Source organism: Melopsittacus undulatus, chromosome 2 (assembly GCF_012275295.1).
Source record: "Melopsittacus undulatus isolate bMelUnd1 chromosome 2, bMelUnd1.mat.Z, whole genome shotgun sequence".
Taxonomy (NCBI): domain Eukaryota; kingdom Metazoa; phylum Chordata; class Aves; order Psittaciformes; family Psittaculidae; genus Melopsittacus; species Melopsittacus undulatus.
The window spans coordinates 50,590,909-50,613,344 of NC_047528.1; the positions used below are offsets into that span (position 1 = coordinate 50,590,909).

Here is a 22,436-nt window from a genome sequence, read left to right on the forward strand (position 1 = left end):
TCTTTAATTCAAAGAATAGGAAATACCAAGGAATCATTTACAAGGCCACAGGTCACTAGGGGAGTACAGTAGCCTGACATCATAAATCACAAGCAAGCAATGTTAACCGAATCCTTTAGTGGCTTTTATCTCATTTTCAAGGGACTGTACATCTGTTACATATTTTTTAAGTGCTGGTGGTGAGCAAAATGATATGTGAAGGAACATGTATAACCATGGGGACTAATAAGAGACTCTGCGGTCATGCTTGAGGACATCCCAAACTGAAGTTTTACATGTGATGGCAGGCATTACATTGCCTAATTCTATTCTGGATTTAAAGTTGCATTAGAAGTACTCTAAAGTCATTGCCTGCCCATATATTCATCATGCAGAAGTGAACATGGCCATCAGGCTACATCCTGAAAGAGGAGGTGAAGCAATCAGTGTACATAATTCCTCTTTCAAGGCCATCAGAAACCACACTGCACCTCCAGAACACCAGTTTCAAGATGAAGTTCAAGGAACTGTGTTGGTAGATGTATAAACTCCACTACCAAAAGCTGAGAGGGTTAACAGAGATCCAGTCACACAGTGGGAAAGAGCAAGACTTCACAGGATGAGTCCAAAAGTCCTTTAAAGCTCAATGGGGAAATAATGCAGTGGGGAGGGGGGAATAGCTACAAAGGGAAACATTTGAGGGGAAAAAAAAGTGTTAGAATGCACCAGAATTGACAGGATCTGTAGAGGGCTGCAAATGGTAACCTTTCCCTAAACTGCATTCTCCTTTGCTATTGCTGCATTTTGTGACTCATGTAAATGTCTCCCTTTTCCCCAGGCTCTAAAATGGAAATGACACCTCAGGGGGATGTCTGTGGAATTTAATTAGCTGTCATTTGCCAACAATCCTGGATAAAGTAAGACCTTTACCAGGTGTACTTCTGTAATACAGCAACAAACAAAAAAAAATGCCAAAAAAAAATCACCCATAGTTATTGTTAGGAAATTTAATGAATTGTTGACGGTATGCAGTACACATGCAGAGTATGTAAACATCATTTAATAACTTCAGAAGTGACGGGGGAATGGGAGTCCTCATTCTGATTTTCAGGGAGTGTCTGGAGACCATGTGCAGCATGTGAGCTGTGAGAACCTCCATTCTTTTGCTGACCTCTGTGAAAATACAAGGTTTGTATTCCATATTGCAGCCCTTACAAGGGCCAGGGGTGGGAAATCACTTTCCAATGTATGTTAACTCACTGTGGTTCAAAACAGAAGTCTGCAGGTCCTAATGCACCAACTCTTGATTTGATTACGGTAGAAATCTGAATATAACTACAAACATCTGAGTTTTGAATAGCTTAAATTAACTGCCAGCTAACAACAAAGTTACTGCTCTGAAAACTAATTGCTCAATGCTGATCAGTCAGATTGCTTGTATAAACAGCCAGGCAAAAGTAATAAATGAGAAGATCAGTCCCTTTGACTCTTGTGTTCCCCAGACTTATATGAATAGACCTTCCTCCCTGTAAACTCTCCTTCCTACATCTCACACACAGTTTCTCTGATTTTCTGCACTGTGGCATAACAGGAGTTTACACACCTCTCCATGAACACCACACAGTTTGAGCTTCTTGTGCTGGTTGGTTGTACCAGTAGGGACCTAGGGTTTTTAGCCTTAGTGTGGGCAGAAAGGGAAGAAGAGGGGCTGCTATCTGCCCAAAGTCCCTAGTTCTGTGGACCAAAGACATCAGAAAGAGCAGGCATCCTGAGACCATCCCCACTTGTGCTGAAGGCTTCTCCATGGTCTGTCAACTGGAATTTATTTTTTGCCTTGACAGGGCTCCCCTACTGAGACTTTAAAGGCTTGCAAATGCTGCTAGTATCTCGTATGAAAACAAAGCAACAAAGGCTTGGCAAGGGGCACAGAGATTTATAAGGTGTCGGTCATGACAAGAAACACTGTCAACAACCCATGCAGCCAAATATTGTCCTACTTATTTCTTACAGATGAAAACGCAGACAGTGCTTCTGGAATAATATCTCTGTCTGTTTCTATCTCCTAGCTTATAAAGTGACTGTTCCACAGAGTTTAAACATGGCAAAGCAGCGTGGGCCATTTGCTCGGAGGGCTATCATGTCTTCAGAACAAAAGATAAAAGAGATAAACAGCCAAGTACAATATTGTACTTCAACAACCTAAAAGCCAGTCTCAGAACTGAATGGAAGAATGGAGAGCTTTTATTTCTTGGATTTTTTAAGAATAAAGCTCAGCGATTTCCTTTAAAAGCTATTCAACAAGCTCCCCTAAATCCTATTACAACTTAGTGTGAAATGCATCTGTTTCCATAAGAACAACAGTGGCACCATTCATCCTTTGTAGTCTGTCCTTTCTTGTGTTTTCTCTCTATTCCTGTAGGGTTTTGCACTCTGGTATACCAAATGCAAAGGAAGAACTGATAATATTTTAGCCAGAGCATTTATTTATTAAGTTGATGCTCAAAAATCAGTTTACTTCTGCTTGCTGCCTGAATCATGACAAATTAATTTATTGTTCAAGGAATTTATAACATAAAAAAACTGCTTTGATACCGTCCCAATGTTTCTTGGATTCATGGATTCCGTATCCAGCTACAGATACCTGCCTACTCCTAACCTCAAAGATGGATATAGTCTCTGCATGCATGTATATACACAAACTTCCTGCTGTTACTGAGATCCAAATGTACTGCAATGTATTCAGCCTGTGTCTTAAATCAGTTCAACATCAGCTCAGCACTGCACCATTTTTTTAGAACGTGTGCATGGAGCTCTAAATATAATATTTATCTAAGACATGACCAAGTTGGGGGGTGAAACGTTTTATCTGATGTACATTGTTTAACTGAATTTACATTCAGCAGACTGCAAGGCGTATTAGTTCTTAGAAAAATGTATATTTAGAAAACCCTAGACAAATGGAGACTGGAAAGAGCAAGATGGAACACACTTTTATTAATGTCTTGACTGTGGAAAAAGGTGACTTTGATTATTTGTACTCTCTGAACCAAATGCTGAGTGCCTTGCTTGTAAATACAGGAATCTAAGTTTTAGCACCTTCAGCTCTTTAATCTTTAACATCATCACCATTATTGAATTAAACAACCTACTATTGAACATGATAATTAGCATGGCTAATGTTTTTAACCTGTTTTCCCTCTCGTTGTCTCTTAATCAGGTAACAGATATTAAAGAAAAGCTAAAGCTCTCTAAAAAGTTCTGGTCAACATTGCCCTACACAATCTGCAAGGATGAGCATGTGACAGCCGGTCCATCAATCGAGGAGGACTGCTGGAACGGCCACACCAAGGCAAGGTGAGGTGGACTCCTCTCCACCACACTCAGTCCAATTCCCCATTTGGCCTGAAGCAAGCATGAAACTAAGGGTATTTCACAAAACTGTTTGTAAGAGTGGAAAAGGAATGGGGAGAACAATTGTCCACTTGCAGCTTGTAGCTGAGATTACATATTGTCAAAGTGCCATTAAAGCCAGGGTATATGTGCACAGTGTGAGTCAGGGTAAATGTGCACAGTGTGTGAGCGTGTGAACACAGAAAATGTGCATTGGTTCAGCTCCAGAAGGGTAATTTATACTGAGATTTCAAAGAGCTCTTTAGCTCCATTTAGCATCCCTGTGTTGGGACTGACAGCTTGTGAAGCAATTGCACTCTCAGGATATCATACTGGGATGAAACAGAAATTGGAATTTTGGCTCTGTTTGTGATTGGCTGGCAAAGCTTAGGGCTGTTTGCTGGGGGAAAAAAAAGTAAGAAAAACCTGAAAAATACCCAGCAGAGAATAAAAATGTAACGCTCCTACTTTTGTAGAAAGTTTGACCTTATGTTACTTGATCAGAGATTCTGTGGTCATCCACCCTTGTTTGTGATAAGTTTTCTATGAAGTTTTCTTGGCTCTGGCTGTGGCAGGGCTGGAGCTGGCAGATGAGCAGGTGTCTCCAAAGGTCCCAGTGTGGATTCCTCAAGTGACAAACGAGAGGATCTGATTATCTCTTCTGAGAGGGGAAGGAGTTGATTCTGGGACCATTCCAGGGGCAGTCAGGCTTCAGGTCTGCAGTAGTAGCCTGTTTCTGGGGAGACAAGATTTGTGGAGAGGTTTGAGTGAACACTGAATCAAGAGAGCAGTGATACTTCTTGGCACTCAGGGACCGGAAGCTTTATTTTCCTTTTACCTGATGATACATACAAATCCAGAATAAAAAATGCATCAAAACTAAAAAAATAATAATAAAAAATAGGTAGGTGAGCGGAGGAGAGTGAGACAAGCACATGGAATATAAAAACTCAATAAAAACAAGGCAACACTTTGCATGAACGAGTGAATGGACAGATACATAGACAGAGTGCACCCACCCCATAATCTAATCATTTTTATAAGGAGCACACTTTACAGGGGGGAGGTTTTGCACTGAATGCACACCCTTTTTCCTAGCCTTACTACATAATGCTCAAAAGAATTCATTTTACAGACAAGAATAGAGGGATGTTTGGGATGCTGCTAGCCCGTTTAAACCCACTTTCACATGCACATGAACAAATCTCTCCAAAGGCACAAGTCACTGCTCAGTTCACAAGTCTCAGATCCAGGGAAAGCCTCTGGGGACTCTGAGAAAGACAGCTAGGAGGAGTGTCTGGCTGATACAGGACTCATCACAAAGGAACAATGTGAAGATAGAAATAAAAAACTGGTTTTATCTTCCTCTATTATATCTCTTTTTGTCGGCAAGCTTTGTAAGCTATGACCCCAGGCCAGTGTGCTGCAGCAGTTATACAGAATTTCCAGGCTTCCTAGCTGGATGCCATGACTCACATCAGGATGCACATATTAATAAGAGATATATGCTTTCTACAAAAGAGCAGTCTAACCTACAGATACCCCTGATGGTTTCTATGACCAGCGCTAGTGTCTGTACCACGTCTGGCTGATCCTTTCAGCTCTCTGCTTCCCCAGCACTGAAGGGTCTGGCACAGCTTTCACATTTGTTAGGAGTTATGGAGGTGCATGTAGTTTTTCACCCTTCTTTTGCAGTATTTATCTTATGAGAAGCCTGGCTATTTTCATTATGTCTTCTCAGATTAATGTTCTGTAGCCACTAAAGAAACGTATCCTCTGCTGAGAATCTCCTTGATTAACATAGACATTTCACTGGATGTGAAAACGCAGCTTCAAAGCATCACTTGAAAACACGTTTTCAGCCAGCCCAGCCACTCCACCTCTGTCCAGTTTCTATTTCCTATCCATTCACAGAATCAATGTATATTCATAGTCTTAATAACAGAATTCAATTAATTCTTCAAGTAGAGAGAACAGTAATAAATCAGAAGATAACATAGAATGCCATGGCATATATATGAAACACTACTGAAAATATTATTGAAAATATTATTGAAAGTAACTTGCTTTAGGTGTAAAATCACCTCTTGGCTGGTTAACAAGGACATTTACTGTAGCATAAAGAAAAAACATTGATATCCCTTTCATTATAATGATTAGTATCTGGTACCAAACACTAGTTCACAAGAACAAGGGTGGCAAATATCTGGCCATTATGCATATATCTAATCATGTCCACTGTGTCATCTCTCATAAGCACCCCTGTGCTATATGAGGAGCTGCATGTTGAATTTCAGAGAATATGACAACAACCCGTCATAGAAAATATGAAATTTAGCCATCTCCTGTTTTCTTAGACATTAATACCACAAGAAGACAACCACGTATTGGCTACTGTTGGGAAAGGAGATTGTTGCTGGGTTTTGATCAGATCCTGTGTTGTTATAAGGAATTAGAAACAGAGTTGCCACATAGGCATTATGCTTCATGTTTCATTTTATACATCACCTTTTGATGCTGCTTTTAACAGGGGAAAAGAGTTACAAACCTGAGGTCACAGAAAATGAAAGCTAGCCTTTCTCCTGAGAGAGTCATTACACCAAGGTCACCTGTGGTTATTACACTCCCCAGATACCACTTTGCTGCCATGATTAATTTACAGTGACAACAGGTTGCCAAATGAAGGTCACCAATTTGGAAGCAATCATGGGGTAACAGAGCCATCCATTCTCTGGAAGGTGTTCTGGAAGCACTTGGCTCATTGCTGATCCTGTGTGAAGGCTGGTTTTAATCAGGTCACATCAGGTAGAAGTGCTGTGGAAATGGGAGAACATTTATTAGCTGGATGAATCTGTTTTTTTTTTTAAATCCACATAAAAAAGTAACAGCTACTTAAGACAAAATGTTTTTTAGAGAAACACCCAACAGAACTTGCCGTCATATCTGTATTCACAAAAGCACATAATTTTATGTTTAAAGAATTAATGTCTTTTGCCAGATGTACAAAGACAGATTTTTTTTACAGATATTTAGAATCTAAAAAACATCATTAATGTCAAACCTAAAAAGTTTAGCTCCTTCTGTATACATGGATAAATTCTTAACAGCAGCTGATAACCTCTTCACTAATAGACATTCATCAAGAATTAAGGAATTTTCCCAAGAATTATGGAAACCAGGCTTTAGGACTTGAATCAAATACAAGGTATTAGCCTTTGAATGTGTGACTACTACTAAAGTGAGAACAGTAATCAAATCTGCAACCACTCTGCTCAGGAGAATCTCAGATTGTTCCAGCTAACTCAGCCAACTCTTTTCAATCAATCCATCTGAGAGATTGTGCTCATGCACTATTAACCTGGTGCTCATGCTCACCGGGACTACAGATTCATTAATGTGTTTTAGCTCTGGAAGTCTGTAATCTAAGGAAGAGATGAGACCTGCATTCTGTTCTGTGAGGAACCTATTACTCCTCCAAATACAAAGAAGAAGAAATGGAATTATATATGAGACAGACAGCAATCATAAACAAATTAAAAAAACAGAGACAGATGAGGAATACAAGGAAAATTTAACACTGTAATTTTCAAAATCTAGCTCAAAACTACAAGGTTTTTCAGCAAAATCAACACCGAATAGAGTCTCAGGTGGCCTGAAATTTTCTTCTTCACTCTACCCCATGTATGGGAGTGCCTGCTTCCTTGGCAGAGAACCCTTAAATCCTGGTGAAGTTCACATAGGAAGAAATGCCCAACAGATCAGTGGCTGCTCTGGGAAAGTTGCTTGCTACTGATCAACAAGGCTTGCAGTAAGAATCAGTTGGATGTCCTTTACCAGGAAGTAGGCAAAGATAACCGTTTAGCACCGCTAGTAAAAGTGTGAATAAACCACTTCTTGGTAAGTGCGAAAACTGTCAGTTCTTAATTGATGGCTCTAGCTTATTTTTACATCTTCTTCCTTCCAACAAACTGGCAGATGAACCATTTTCTCCCTTCTGTTTCCTCAAGCTTTTCTCCAAGATGGAGGGGAAAAAAAAAACCCTGAAAATATCCTATGGGGACTACCTCCTTAGCAAACAGAATCGGATCAGGTGGTCTAGTTAGCCAAACAAGCCTATTTTCCACTGCACTTATCTTTCTGGACCAGATGTGGCTGCCTACCCCCCTCCCAGACCAAGTAAGCCTGTGCTGTATGTTGAACTCTATTGCCTACAGTTCCGTGCCCATGGAAAAACTCCAGTGCTGCCTAGATGGAATGCTGCAGTTGAACTGTAAGCAGCTGTTGTGGCAGAACAGCATGAAGAATGCTGCCCTCTGAGGTAGACGTCTTTTAAAAACCAAAAGATTTATTCTCTGGTTTGGAGTTGGGTTTTTTTGTGGGGGGAGAGGGTTAGCTACAGCCTTTATATAAGTGACCTGATTCATCAGTTGTTTTTAGACTTGAAAAAGAAGCACACACCCTGGAACATTAGCTGGATATTAAAAAAGAAAAAGGTTTTAAATAGGCTTTGTGGTACTTGGCTATGACGTACCAAAAGAACATCTTTGTTGTGTCTGCTGAGACAAGCAAGAACTATGGAAAGGCTAAGAGAAACAGAAAGCATTAATATTTTAGAAAACAATGTAAATTACACTAAAATCTGACAACCGAGCAAGGGGCAAGCAGCAGAAAACACTGATGTTCAGCTTCTCTATACTCAGAGGGCTAAGAAAGCAAGCTAGGGGGTTTGGGGGTTTTTTGCTAGGATGATGCAAATAACAGACACTGATTCAGACTGGCACTTCCTTTATGATGGGCATACAGTTCTTGTAATGGCCAGGTCTACAAAGAGATCATTAACAAGAGCAGAAGTAAGCAGCAAAGTTTAAAATTCACAGGGGTGTCTCCTCTTACAGAACAGCAGCAAAAGCAGATGTGTCCAACAACTTTTCCCAGCCAGCAACAAATCTTCTGTCAAAAGCTGGTCCCAAGACATGGCTTCCAATCAGTGTGACTTAACCCTACCCCAACACACATTAAATGCTTTTGTCAGAACATGTGCTGGCTGGGTCTCAGAGGCTGTCGCTCACAGAACACCTTGGGCTGCATGTTCCCATATCTCTACCAGTCCGTTAAAGAAAGGAAAACAACTCAAAATATTTACATCCAATACTGGCTTTTCTGCCTTTTTTCCCCACTGAGGGAGCAGGTGAACTAGTTCAGTGATGAGGAGAGAATCCAGCTTCACATTCCGACATGTAAATTCATGCACTTAAATACTTAAATAACATGTCATTTGTGTTGCTCAAGTAAGAATAGTCTAATTTGAAACTCTCCAGCATGTCTGAGGTGAATATGACACAGGACACTACCTCCCATCTGGACCAGAGGCTAGGCTAGAACTGCTTGAGTATTTTAATAATTGCTAATGTCAGTGTGCCTGAAGAAAGCCCAAATATCCTGTCAGTGTCATCAACGAGGCAGTTTTCCACTGCCTAAACACATTTATCTACTGCTATGTGAGATGGTCTAAATAGTCAAGACACCTTAATGGAACTGGAAAATAAGACACTGGACCTACGGGATGTTTAAACCCTACTGGAATGGCAGCAGGACACCAAGCAGCATACACCCTGGTAGCTAAAGTGGCACTCAAGACTCCATTCAGCTGCCTAAAGAAAGATACCTAATACAATTTTAGATGCGCCAAATGTCCGAGACCTTCCCCTCAAGCCTAGAGATATGATGTGGAACATTGCAACTCTCAGGGCTAGTAATGAGAAGAGGTGAAATAACTGAAAGCATTCAAATGGCACCAGATGTCTATGTTTGTGCAACTAAATCCCAGCAGGTGAAATCTAATGAGCAGTCATCTGGCCAAAGGCACGTGGGACTCCAACAGCTGTCCCCACTCCACTGACAAATAAACTCCTGACTAGGTTTGACTAGATCTTGTGTTGACTCGATCTGATGAGAGCGGGACTCTGCTCACATGCAGACATACAGGTTTTGGTATCTGTATAAACCTAAAAAAGGATCTTCAGCCTCTCAAATTCTTTTGCTTTTATACGCTAAATGCCAAGAGGCTCATTCACCTGGGAATTTAAGTATCCACCTAACCTTTAGGCAATCATAAGGTAATGGATTTCTTTTGACTCAAATCCAGTACTGTTCCCTTGAACATTTATGTGAGTCATTGGACCAGTCTCCTTCCATGCCAGGAATGCTTCGGGGATCACCAGATCCTGAGGCAGATACTGCAGGAGGCATGACAGTCTGAATGGATCACTTCCTACAACTGAGGGGGTAGTCCAATTAAAATTAGATGGTCTTCAGAAGGACACTGTGATACACACTGATGGCAGTGCAGAATATGACCCTCAGTAAAAAGCACACACTACAGCACTCTCTAATTGTTTTAAATCTCCAAACTAACTCATATTGTCTCCATATGAAAAGCTCACTAAGAAATCAGTACATTTTTTTTATTATTGATGATAAGACAGGATGAAATCAAACATAAATCAGTCAAAGAAAGCCTCTGAACTGCTGTTCAGAGCTAGTCATAGCTTTTCATGTATGGATTGCAGTAAAGAGCAGCTAACCCTTCATAAACAAGGAAAGCAATCCACATGAACACTCAGTGATTTCTAATCACTTCTGGCTGATAACAGCTAAGGCCACTGTCATGCACAAGATACTGGGCAAGACGGACATCCTCTCTGAGCCAGTAGGGCAATTCTTACATTTTTACCTTTTTTAATCAACTGCACCTTGATACCATTGATTTATTTCTAGGCTGAGTAATTTATCTGCAGCAGCCATTTCATTTGTAGAGACGTGTGACAGATGGAGGTACTGTTCCTTTGCAGCCCAGAGCTTCCCTGCATGTCAAGGTCTTCATCCTACTGCCTCCAGGCAGCTCTGCAGAATTATTTCCAATTTCTATCTTTGGTGATTCATAACACTCTGGTCTGCAATCCTCAGTACTAGGGGAGGTGGATCTGTATTCTCACCATAGTTAAACCTGTACCACAGGACTCTGGATGAGATGCCTACAGCATTGTTAGTTCTCGTTATGGTACTAATGAAACAATGTGACACACAGTTTGAGGCTGGCTATTTTTGGCAGTCATGTTTTGTTCTTATATGTTCACACTCCCCCAGGATTATTTTCATGTAAGCTTCCAAAGGCCACTGATGACAAATGAGTCTCATCTTGCAAAGCCAGGACCTATTATGTCAAGACTAAAGACTTCCCTGGTGCAGCAAAGCAGTCATCACTTTGTGAACCTCCAGAAACAATACAAAACTTATTTTCCCTTAACCATAACTTCAGCAGAGAAAGCCCTTTACTCTCCCTTACTTTCACAGCTATTTTCAAGGGATATATTTATTTTCCAGACAAATATGAGAATAACACTAGCACTAATGCCAAATTTGAATACTGACAGAAGTGGGCTGGCACAAGTGAGAGTGAAGTGAAATATTCTTAAACTGTATTTGGTACCACACATCGTGATAGTTTGCTATTAGTAGGCTAAACTGTGCTATCACTACCGCCTGAGCACATACCCACACAAGGAGTCCCACAAACATCAGTGGAATAGCCTGATATGCAAACTAATTACAAAATAGATCATATCCTAATAAAGAACATGAAGGAAGGGTAGATCTGCCCCAGATCCCTTGCAGTCTTAATATAGGACAAAGATAGTAGGTATTTAATGACGGATGAGAGACAGCACAGAAGCATTGATACTGTCTTTTCCCAGGACACCATGCCAGCACAGAGAAATAATGTCATCCCTTTATCAGCCTAGCAGCTGTAAAATGCACAGATAAATTTTAACAGAGATTCAAAGCAGGAAAAAGGGTAGCTTTGCAGATGCTTAAAAGGAGAGTTTCCTGAGGACAAAGAGCAGCAGGAGACAAATTGTATGTATTTAACAAAAGATGATAAAGACTTTCACCATAGGATTATTGGAGGCATGGGCTGATTTTTGCAGGGAAGAGATACCTGTAAATGCACACTTGATGCCTGTGAACAGCCTAAGACTGCATTTGCCAAGGTCAGAGAAGGGAATGATGCAGTAATCAAGAAATGATAAGCTAAAAGCCTGAATAAAAAAATCAAATGTGTATATAAATAGGAAATGCCATACTTTTAATATGTTACGTACAAAGCACATGCACGGTGCAAGTCTAACCTATTTGCAAGGAATAAGGACCAAATCAGAGAGAATACTGGAGTCTGGTAAACTCACAACACAAACTGGAGATGTTGTTCACAATGGTCAAAAAAGGGAGACCTGAACAAGACAAATAATCACTTTCTTTAAACAAGGAGAGTCCTAATGCCTCAAGATAACCTTCTAAACTACCTCAGAACAACAAAAATACTAAATATAACAAATGAGTTCATATTTTTTAAGCAGAAAGAAATAAAACCAGAAGAATGCATTGTTAGATGCTTAATTTAGTGTGCAACCATTCGTATCAGTAGAGGAAATGAACATGAAGTGACTTACTGCTGGCTGGTGAACTTCTTCCATTGCTCATTGTCGTGGTTTAAACCCAACCACACAGTCTGTCTCTCAGCCCCCTCCCATCCCTGCCCCCAGAGGGATGGGGAGGAGAATCAAAAGAATGTAAGTCCCACAGGTTGAGATAAGAACAGTCCAGTAACTAAGGTATAACACAAATCACTGCTGCTGCCACCAGTAATAACAATGATAAGGAAAGAGAGTGAGCCCTTCGAGGTCACTCCCAGTTATCTCCCCAGGCATGATGTGCTGTGATATGGAATACCTCTTTGGCTGGCTTGGGTCAAGTGTCTCTGCTTCCTCCCGGCTTCCCCTCCTCCATGGCAGAGCATGAGACTCATAAAGTCCTTGGTCAGAGTAAACATTACTTAGCAAAAACAAAAACATTGATGTTATCAGCGCTGTTCCCAGTCCGAAAGTCAAAACACAGCACTGCATCAGCTACTAAGAAGGAGAAAAATTAACTGCTACTGCTAAACCCAGGACACTCACAGAGCCAATACCTTTGCTGTGGACTATGTGCAGGGTTAGGAGGTTAGAAAGCTGAAATTCTTTCTGCTCTCAATGCAGCTGAGGTACTAAAAAGATCCTTTAGAGTCTGTGAAATTAAAAAACGTGTTTTGAAGTGGTTGCACTGGATCTGTTTAAGAACTATATAATCACTATCAAAGTGCTCAGCAGAGTATTTACTGTGCAGTGCTGTTTTTCTGAAACTTAATGCATTTTCAACTATCATTCATCCTGCTATATAGATACTTACCTGAGATTATGAATGATGGCTTGACCAACCAGATCAACAATCCAGAAGTAGATGTGGACATCACAAGGCCAGACACTTTCATTCGACAACAAATCATGGCCTTACGTGTAATGACTAACAAACTGAAGAATGCATATAATGGAAATGATGTCAACTTCCAGGATACAAGTAAGAAACCATTAATTGTCATTAAATAATCATATTTTTTGAACACATTTATACATTGGTACTGTTGCAATGGCTTTCTTTGGTCTTTGTGCTCTGTGCCGTTGAGAACATTAAAAACATTATTATTCTGTCCCGTGAAATTACAAATATATATTTGTTTCTTTTGTTTCTCTTGCTTATCTGCATGTCAAATGCAGTCCACTCCTTTTTCGTAAGAGCTCTTAAGTACCTAATTGAGTCACGGTGGCTTTCATTTGGATGCTTTACTGAATGAAAGTTAGCACTACCAAAACTCTCCCGTTTCCAAGGTGTTCATCCCTACAGGATGGAATGGGAACAGAGAAAAGGAATGAACCCTATTACCCATGTCCCTCATGTTGTTTCCCTCATTCCTTTGTGCCAGGTGATGAAACGAGCGGCTCAGGCAGCGGAAGTGGCTGTACAGATGACATATGTCCCACCGAGTTCGATTTCATCACCACTGAAGCACCACCGGTTGACTCCAACAGGAGGGAGGTGGAGGCTTCAGCCACACAGCCTGGCTGGTCACTGCAGACATTGCTTGTCATCTTCATCAGTCTTGTACTACAGAGACAGTGGAGATAATCCTGGATCTGGTCACAGAAACTGTGTTTTAGCTACAGAAACAGCCAACTTTATTCTTTTCTTATACTCTTGGACAATGGACCGTGCCACAAACACTTGCAGTTTTCTACAAGAAGAGAGCAGTACTGCAACCTGCTTCCCTTTTTTGTTTTCCCAAAGAGTACCAGGTGCCAGACTGAACTGCTTCCTGCTTTTTGCAGATATCTCTGAAGACTCTATCCACTCTTGAGAGAATTCTTTCTCAACCCTTTATTACAGACTTTCTGAGCTTCATTTCCTTTTATGCTGCAAAAGTAAAAAAGGATCTTACAGTGTGTGTTTTTCCCTAATGAGAAAAAAGAGGGGGGAAGAAACCAAGAAAACAGTTTTCTTTCTGAATCAGGCCTGACTCAAGGCTGCTGCATTTCAACAGTATATCAACAAAACAAAAAAAAAAGAAACAAAAAGAAAGCAACCGTTCTTCACTGACAGCCAGGTTTCCTTTAAGAACTTCTGTAGGATGATTCAGGTCATCAGAATGATCATTGCTCTAAGGAGGAAGTCTGGATTTTTTTTCCAACACAACAGTATGTCTCAGCGGTGAATGGCTTGCACTCCATCTGCCAACCATGTCAGATGGGTATGAAGGTAGAGAAGCTGAAAAATAAGTTTATCTTTTAGTATGATAGTAACTCCACTAGCTTCAGAATATCATGTTACAGTTGTTTAGGATTTAAATCTTAATGCCCAGTAAAAAATTGAGTAGTAGCATGATTTCACCTAGCTTCTTTTAGGATTTATCCATGTTATACAATTGGCAGTTTTCCACTTAGCTCACCATAAGCCATGGTGGTAATGCTAAACAATGCTCCTGACAAACCTCCCCTCAAGGGTTTGGACAGAAAATAATCTCTTGTGATATAATCTCTTTCCTTTGTCACTGTTCTGACATTGATTAGGACTTTCCACTACTATGTTCATTATCCTACCAAGACAGAAATACTCTAATGGACTAACAGCGACGGGATCAATAGTGTGTTTCACACCTAACTACATCTTTCATATCAGTTAATTTCAATGTCACAAGGATTTCTTCTACAAAATTTCAGAACAAATATATAGTACTGACATGGAGATTTCTTTCACTTTTTTAGTCTTAGTACGATCATCTATTTTTATATATATAAATATATATAAATCACAGATTTTAACTTCTTAATTACAAGCTCAGGGTTGACACCTCTTTGTAAGAAAAAAAAATGTTTGGTCAACCAGCTCTTCTTTTATTGTGCTGCTCTGAAAAGTAATCCTTTAATGACTGGTGAGCATGAAAAACAAAGAAGAGAATTTTTTACATATCCAGTTGTCCATTTATTAACAGGCTTGCAGGGTGAGAGAGAAAAACTCTCTCATAATGTGTGTATATGGGGAGGATATGTGAGTTTGTGTGATAGGCCTAGAGAAGGACATGGTTGTTATTTGGATGGCAATTGTACTCTCAGATTCTTCAAGGATACATTGCTTTAATAATCATTGAGTAAATAACTATGGTCCTGGACAGAATTTCCATAATTTGCTTCTGGTCGTAAGATCCAGGATGGAAGCTGGACAACTGAGTGTCAAGAATTAGACATCAAAACCTTCCATCAGCTACAAACAAAGGGCTTCTGGGGAAATCCTGCATGGTGTTGAAATGATTTGCTAGAAATTTATTTCCTGATTGTTATGGTGACTCTGGAAATGGCATAGACAAATTGTGGTAACACTATACAGCCAGCCAACCACATTACAATGTAACAGCAGAGCAGGTAGATCATACCCATTGCAATCTTGTTTTCTTGTCAGAATATAATTAGCTATTGATTTAGGCATGAAATTAAAATAGAAAACACACAGCACATTAGGATAAAGTATATTGAAGCACTTTTGCCACAAAGTATTTACTGACTGTCTGTATACTGTGTCTAATAACCAAAAAACATAGGTTTTGAGACACTTGTATCCATTCCTTTTTTTCCCATTTGTTTGCTTACTTTAAAGTATAATGATCTATTCTTCTGGGCACAGCCTAGTGTGCAGGAGTTGCTGGCTGTGTGTTCAGTTCACACATCTTACACATGCCATAGCAGTCCTCCCCCTTCTCTAATGGTTCCCCCCAGAACAGATCTTGTGATTCAGTATTTAATGTCTTCAGGAGGATAAACAGCAGTGTTTAAAGCAATTTTCACTAGCTTTTTTGTTGGCACTGGTACAGCAGGTACCAAGCAGAGGATCTTTTAATTTCTTTTCCTGAACTTGCACATGCAGATTTCTTCAAGGAGAGTCCTTTCAAACTCTTCTCCTGGTCCACCTCTTTCTATCCATATACACATCCTTTCTACACTTCTCCTCAGCATCCTTGTTTCAGGTGAAGTTGAGTGTCATTTTGATTTATTACCTTGTGTGTGTACTCCATGGCAACAAATACAATTTCTTTCTGATTATTCTGGGCCTGAAAGCTTAGTGACAGGTAACAAAGTCCAACCCCTCTGAGGCAAGTCCTCTGTTGTACCTGCTCCACACTGCTGGTTAAGGAGCTCTTGGGTGGACTCCTAGGGTCTCTGTTAGCTTCAGTCAACATTTAGGCAATCCAATGACAGTTTTCAGCTGGTGCAGCCAAACCGGTGTCCACAGTGCTCTCAGCTGCTTGTGGACCTTCAGGGACTTGTGGGCAAGGAGTAAGAGGGATAACTAAAAACTAGGGGGGTTGATGAAGGCTGTTTTCACTCCGGGAGCTTGCAGGAGGGGCCCTGCTCTGCTTGGATTGGATGTTACAAACTGCTGGTGAAACAATAAACAAGACCAGTCTTTGCTGGAATGTGATTGTCTAGCGGGTGATCTGCCAGAAATTTATGTCTTCCATATTATTTCCCCTCTTAGTTTCCTACTATGCATGGTAATATCTTGTCAGGAGATGGAGATGCCTTTGCATGAGGTATTAGGCATACATTTCATTAATAGTCCCTAAAGGCTGAATACTGTCTTCATACATTGCATTTTTCTGAGATTAAGAGAGCTATTAAATCTACAGAGCAAATGAATTTGGGAATGAAGGAAAGAAAAGGAAAAGCATTCATGTTCATAAATGTGAGAACCTGCATAATTTCCAATGTTTCTATTTGCACATCCTTTGCATCCAGTAACTCTTCTAAGGTAATTTGTTGGTGTTCCACAATTTAAATATTTCTCTTCTGTTAGCAGCTGGTAAAGGAATAAATGATAGAGAAGACAATTATGTGTTCAAGAAAGAGTACCTAAGTCCTAAGAAAAAAATCTTTTGATTGTGTAAACCTTTCGTGCTGTGCAATCCAGAAGTTCTTGACATTATATATTCTTTTTAAGTGGACGCTATTAAAAAATAGATGCAATTAATAAAATAACCAGTGCTGTAGACCCCTGTGAGGTTTTCCATTTTAATATTAATTGAATTGTGTTTGCATCATCCCCAAATTTTTAGGGTTCAGTGAACTGCAAATTTTCCTTCTGATGACTCAGTACACACCTCTGTAATTGCAGTGCAGACTGCCTGAACTCTGGCTAAACTTTGGCATTTCAAGAAAGATAATCAAGAAACAAAATTAAAAAAAAGAAGAGGGTAGATATTCCTGCTAAAGAGGAAGAGCGGAGGAACATGTGTCTCAGGGTTCTGGGTAAGGGCTGATCTATTGCAGTTCCCTAAGAGGCATCGCAGAGCTCTGCCCATGGAAAACTCCCAAAATCTGAGCCTCAGACATACAAATCATCTCAGTTCTATGGGATTTTTAGGAAGAATGATTCCCACAGATGGGTGAACTAGTTTGCTTCCATGCAAAATGTCTGTGAGCTAGAGCTATTCTTGGGAGGTGGACTGCATGTGCAGCGTTTCAGCAGGCAGCAGTTGCCTTCAGTTTACTAATCAACTCTGAATCATTATCAAATGTAACTATACTTATTAACCTAGACTTTTATTACTTTAACATGAAAAATAAAGTAGAGCACTCATGCAAGTTGTGGTTTTTGTTTTTAATTTACTTCCAGAGATAATCCATTAAAACTGAATACAGAAAATTATAGAGTGATTCTGCTGGGAAAACCAGGGTTCTACAGATTGCATTATGGAAACAAATATCTGAACAGGCTTCAGATGTTAAGAAGAAATCCACATTTCAAAGACCACAAAGCTATATTTACTATATTAACTCATAAATGTTCAAACTTGCTAGACAAGAATGAATAAACAACAGCCAAATATTACATAGAACTGCAAAAACTGTAATTTCAATGTGAAATTAAACAGGCAAAGGCTAAGTCTTAGCTGTGGGGCTGAGATCATAGAATCATAGAATAGTCAGGGTTGGAAAGGACCTTAAGATCATCTAGTTCCAACCCCCTTGCCATGGGCAGGGACACCTCACACTAAACCATATCATCCAAGGCTTCATCCAACCTGGATGAGATAATGTTGTCAAAATATAATAGACATAGCAATGAGTACTTCCAAGAAAATTAGGGCAGGTGATGCACTGAACAGGGCAATATTTCCATTACAGCTACTCCCATGGGCTGCAAGAATCATATTAACTTGTGTAATTATGACCCTTTTTGATAAAAAAAAAAAAAAATTACAAAGACCTGAGTATCATAGTGATAGGGCACATAGAAAGATAAACAACATGATAGTAACCATTTTCTCATCTGTTAAACAACATAGGAAATGTAATGGAGAAGGTCTTCAGAACAGATTTATAAAGTCAAATTCTAGCATCACTCAAGAGAGATGATCCCAAATTAATTCAATCAGAACATTTTCCAACAGGCTATCCTATTCACATCTGCTGACCAATATAACCAAGCGCCTGAAGGTAATTTGCCAACGTAACATGAAGTGTTCACTTACACTACTTACTACCTTTTTATTAAACTGGCTACATAGTTTACAATTCTGACAATGCATCATATGTGACTATGTAACAAACTTGTGCATTACACCTGTGTGAAGTCCTGTCTCTGTGACAAAGCAAATGAGAGCTTTGTCATTAACAAGGATTTTGACTATAATTAGGGAGAAAAAAGTAAATCCTTTTTTTCCGGAATCTCTTTGTATTTGATTTCCTTCTGACGGTAACTTTGTCCATAGAAGAGGTGACATTAGTATCCTCACTTGCAAATTTCCAAACTTTGCTCCAAAGCAGTTACAATCTTTCTGCACAGCTTTCCCACATCTAAGGTCTCTGGTCTGTCCAGAAGCTGAAGAAAGTCAAGTAGTTTTCTCCATAGCTTAAGTCTACACAGTTAAATCAAACCAATTCAAGAAAATGGGTATTTCAGTCAACTCTCGTTTCATCTTTATTTTTAATTATGGAGCATTGATAGTTAACAGTATAACATGCATGAAAACCTTTTGTCTCAGGGTACAATTTCTTCTTCCTTTTCCTCCTTTATCCTGGCACCTCTGTGAGGCTTAATACTTCAAGCAGTAGGCAGCATCCAGGGGCGTAATTTGTTTATTAAACTCAGAACAGCTGTGTTACCAAAAGAAGTTGTCTTTTTTCTTAAGAGGGAGTAGGGAAAGAGAGTATCCATTCATCATTAGCAAAAAAGAGGTACAGAATGGCAACCATTTATCTTAGATATATGGTGTACCATCTGTCAGTATCTCTGAAGACCTTTTAATGGCAAAATTTCCAAGGAAGACAAATCTACTTCCTCTAAAGCAGAAATCAGTATGATTTTCTTCCTTGAAAAAACTCGGAAGGATACATCTTTCTGTTCCAAGTGTTGGGGAAGTTGGAAAGAAATTGGCCTTCTTTAAAGTGGGAGGCTATCCATTTAGATAGCTCTGCTGCAGTCAACTGCTGGAGTTCCCACACAGACCACCTGAAGGAAGGAGCCTTCTGGACATGCAAGCTGTCCCTTGTCAACAGTGGAGTTTGTTCTTCCAGGATGGTTAGAGAGACCACTGAGGAACAAGTGAGGGGAGTAGTGACTCCACAGTGAGACCCAGCAGATATGTGATCATGGGGCATTACTAATAAAATCACACAAGGTATAGGTGGTGCTCCTCACAAGGGTCCAGCTCTTCCTTTCAACCTACTGTCAGTCAGCTTTCTGTGTAACCTAATTATAACCATCCACTTGTGAACATAGCAAGGGCCCTAACATTGCTTCACAACTATGTGGTGTTTCTATAATTTGCTGCAAGGTTTCTCCTTCTTTTCTTGGTTTTCAGGTATGCTGGCTAATTCTATATCTTTCAGTGTGCAAAGAACTTACTATCTAAAACAGATTCCTGTGTGTCAGTAGTTTTTTCTTAAAATATACATTATTTAGGCACAAAAGTCCTTCACATCTCTCACAGAAATTACTCAATTCCATTATGCATCTAGTGAGTTTTCTTCTCAAGCCTGAAGACATATCTCAAGGGGCTTTGGAGAATGCCCTTCAATCATTCAGCCAAGATTTCTTAGAGGTCTCCCATATTCTACTAAATACCCCAAGCAAAAGGTTACAGGTGTGCTATGTTCTTTCTCCTCCCTCCTCTCATCACTCCTCACCTCAAAGTATTATCCTAAGCTTGAAAAACCTTTCAAAATGAATGTTTAAAAGTCCTTTTTGGCAAACTCATATTTCCTGATGATAAACATTTCTAACTAAAGCTTCCTGTCTCGCTCTCCTCCTGTGTGCCACACGTCCCATCCATCTTGCAGTCATCATTGCACTTATGACCATTTTCTTGTCCAGGCTAAACTGTCTTTTCAGTCATTTTTAACTCACTGGATTTTCTGTCCCCCTTCCCCAGATCTCTCTGGCATTGGTAGCACTTAATGCTTCTGTTTTCATACAGAGGAAATAGTGATATAGCAACAAAGAGATTAGTTCTGCTTGTTTTGTGGAGGGTTTTCAGGCTTTATCAGACCCCACCCTTACCTTTTATTTTCTATTCTAAACATGTTCTGCTGCGGGTATGTTCTGGATCATCTGACATAAATTCTTTCTCTTCCTCTTAACTACAGCATAGTTTCTGTTTTGTTATTGCTTGCCATGCTGTTGAGCCAGCAAGGCCAATGGCAAAGAATTTATGGATTTTCTATAGCAAGATTAAGTGAACAGGTAACAATATCAGGAAACTTTTTGAATCAGTGCTGGAACTGATTGTTTTGAGGTTTGGTGTTGGATTTTCCTTTTTCCTCTTATTTAATTTTAACATGCAAAGCTCCATCTGATTTACTTTCACATTGGCTATATGTATAAGTTACATGGATACAATGTAACTACAGATTAACTCTTTCAAACTTGAGATATCACAGGCTAATTTGAAGTAGTCGCTCAATCTTAATTTGCTTGTAAAAGCTACAAAGGGATGGCAAATCTTAAAAATCTGTCCAAAGAGAAATCAGAGAAGTACAGGTTTCAGCTTTGTGCTATTAGTTGAGTTTGAAGCTGCTAGAATATTTTGTAAACAATTTGTGAATATGTACATGTACTTGAGGGGGGAGAAAGGAGCATTTGCATCTCCAAAATATTCTGTAGCTTCTTTTCAACTTTTACATAATCTGGACACAAATTTACAGATGAAGAATTTGCATTCAGATGTTCAGGGAGATCAAACTATACCTGTCAATGGACATTTATATACCAACTCCTCGCAGGTTACTTTGCTTTGCTGGTGAGCAATATGATTTAGTTTCCACTAGCAATTTTGTTACATTTATCAAATTCAAAGAAAGGTTGTTGTTTAAGTAGGTCAAATGTCTTGATTTGGGTATCAATTGATATTTATACTTGCTTGTTAAAATTTTACAACTCCAGGCATATGCAGATTGCTTGAAAACATGCAAATTGTTAGCTCTGGTTTTGACACTGCTTTTCTAGATTAGTATTTAACATAGTAAATGTGAATTGATAGGGGGATATTTGAATGCAAGTCAAGTTTAGAATAAAATCAGTTTTAGACAGAAATTGGGTTGGGTTGAAAAAAAATATCATTAAACATTAAACTTGCTTTGCTACTGATTCAATTTTAGCATTTCAGCCTAATCTGACAAGAAGAAAAACAACCTACAGGTCCTGTTTATAGAACATACCTGAAACTAAATGGTACAGTTTCGGTTTTGGAAGACTTCCAGTCAAAATGAAAGCTAAAGAAAAATCCCAAGATCTCCCATCTCTAAGCACTGCTTACAAAGATAGAGTATTTAGCAGCATATGGCAGTGTGTGTATATATATATAGCAGTGTAGCAAGGCAGAGTTTTGACTTCTAAGGAAATTCTTTATGGCTTTGTAACTTCAGAGAACTTATGTACCATGGACAGAAATAGAAAAATATTTACAATCATTTTGATACATTTGTGAAATAGGATTCTTAGAGCCCAATATTTTTTGTGTAAAATGCCTTAAATCATTTTCTGTAGGGCTAATCAATTTAATTTGTTTCTGTATATAGCCTTTTATAATAATTACTTCGGATGCAACGCTAGACTTTTATTTCCACTACAATCATATACAGCCTTATGATTGTTAATTACAGTAGACAAACCATAAGAGCTCTGCTTTCTTAGCTATAAATGCACTTTCAGTCCACTTGTAGACTCACAGCTTGGAAGTGAGAAGAGGTGAGAGTGCCCAAGAGCACCAAGACCTTCCTGCTGGGCAATCCCTCTGTTCTTTCAGACTTGAAATCTTTTCCCACCAATTCCTTTTCTTCTCACCCCATCTGTCTTCATGAAAACCAGCTGTGTCTTAGGGCCTCATGTCATCCCACTCAGTACTAGGCACTTCAAGGAGCACGTTGCTCAGCAGGGTCGTCTTTTTAGATTTCTGGTTAGTCAAAAGAGATGGGCACCTCCATAGCTGAGAAACAGCTTACCTCTCTTCCCTGTACAGGCAGCCTGGGATGATGAGGCCTGATATTAGGCACCTTGCTTAAGTGCCTGGAGGTAGATGCCATGGGTGAGACAGGGCAACCACACTTTGCCCAGACTCTCTCCTGTCCTCCTTGTTAGCACAGAGG

The 22,436-nt window shown here is 39.6% G+C and overlaps 1 protein-coding gene across 1 annotated transcript in view; it reads left to right on the plus strand.

The window, feature by feature from the left end:
- GPC6 (glypican 6) overlaps window positions 1-13,428 on the plus strand; it is a 710,559-nt gene extending 697,131 nt beyond the window's left edge. The window contains exons 8-10 of the mRNA XM_031045196.2: window positions 3,197-3,333; window positions 12,647-12,822; window positions 13,226-13,428. Coding sequence (XP_030901056.2) covers window positions 3,197-3,333; window positions 12,647-12,822; window positions 13,226-13,428 — 516 coding nt within the window. The remainder of the gene's footprint in view (window positions 1-3,196; window positions 3,334-12,646; window positions 12,823-13,225) is intronic.
- Window positions 13,429-22,436: the final 9,008 nt, after the last annotated feature.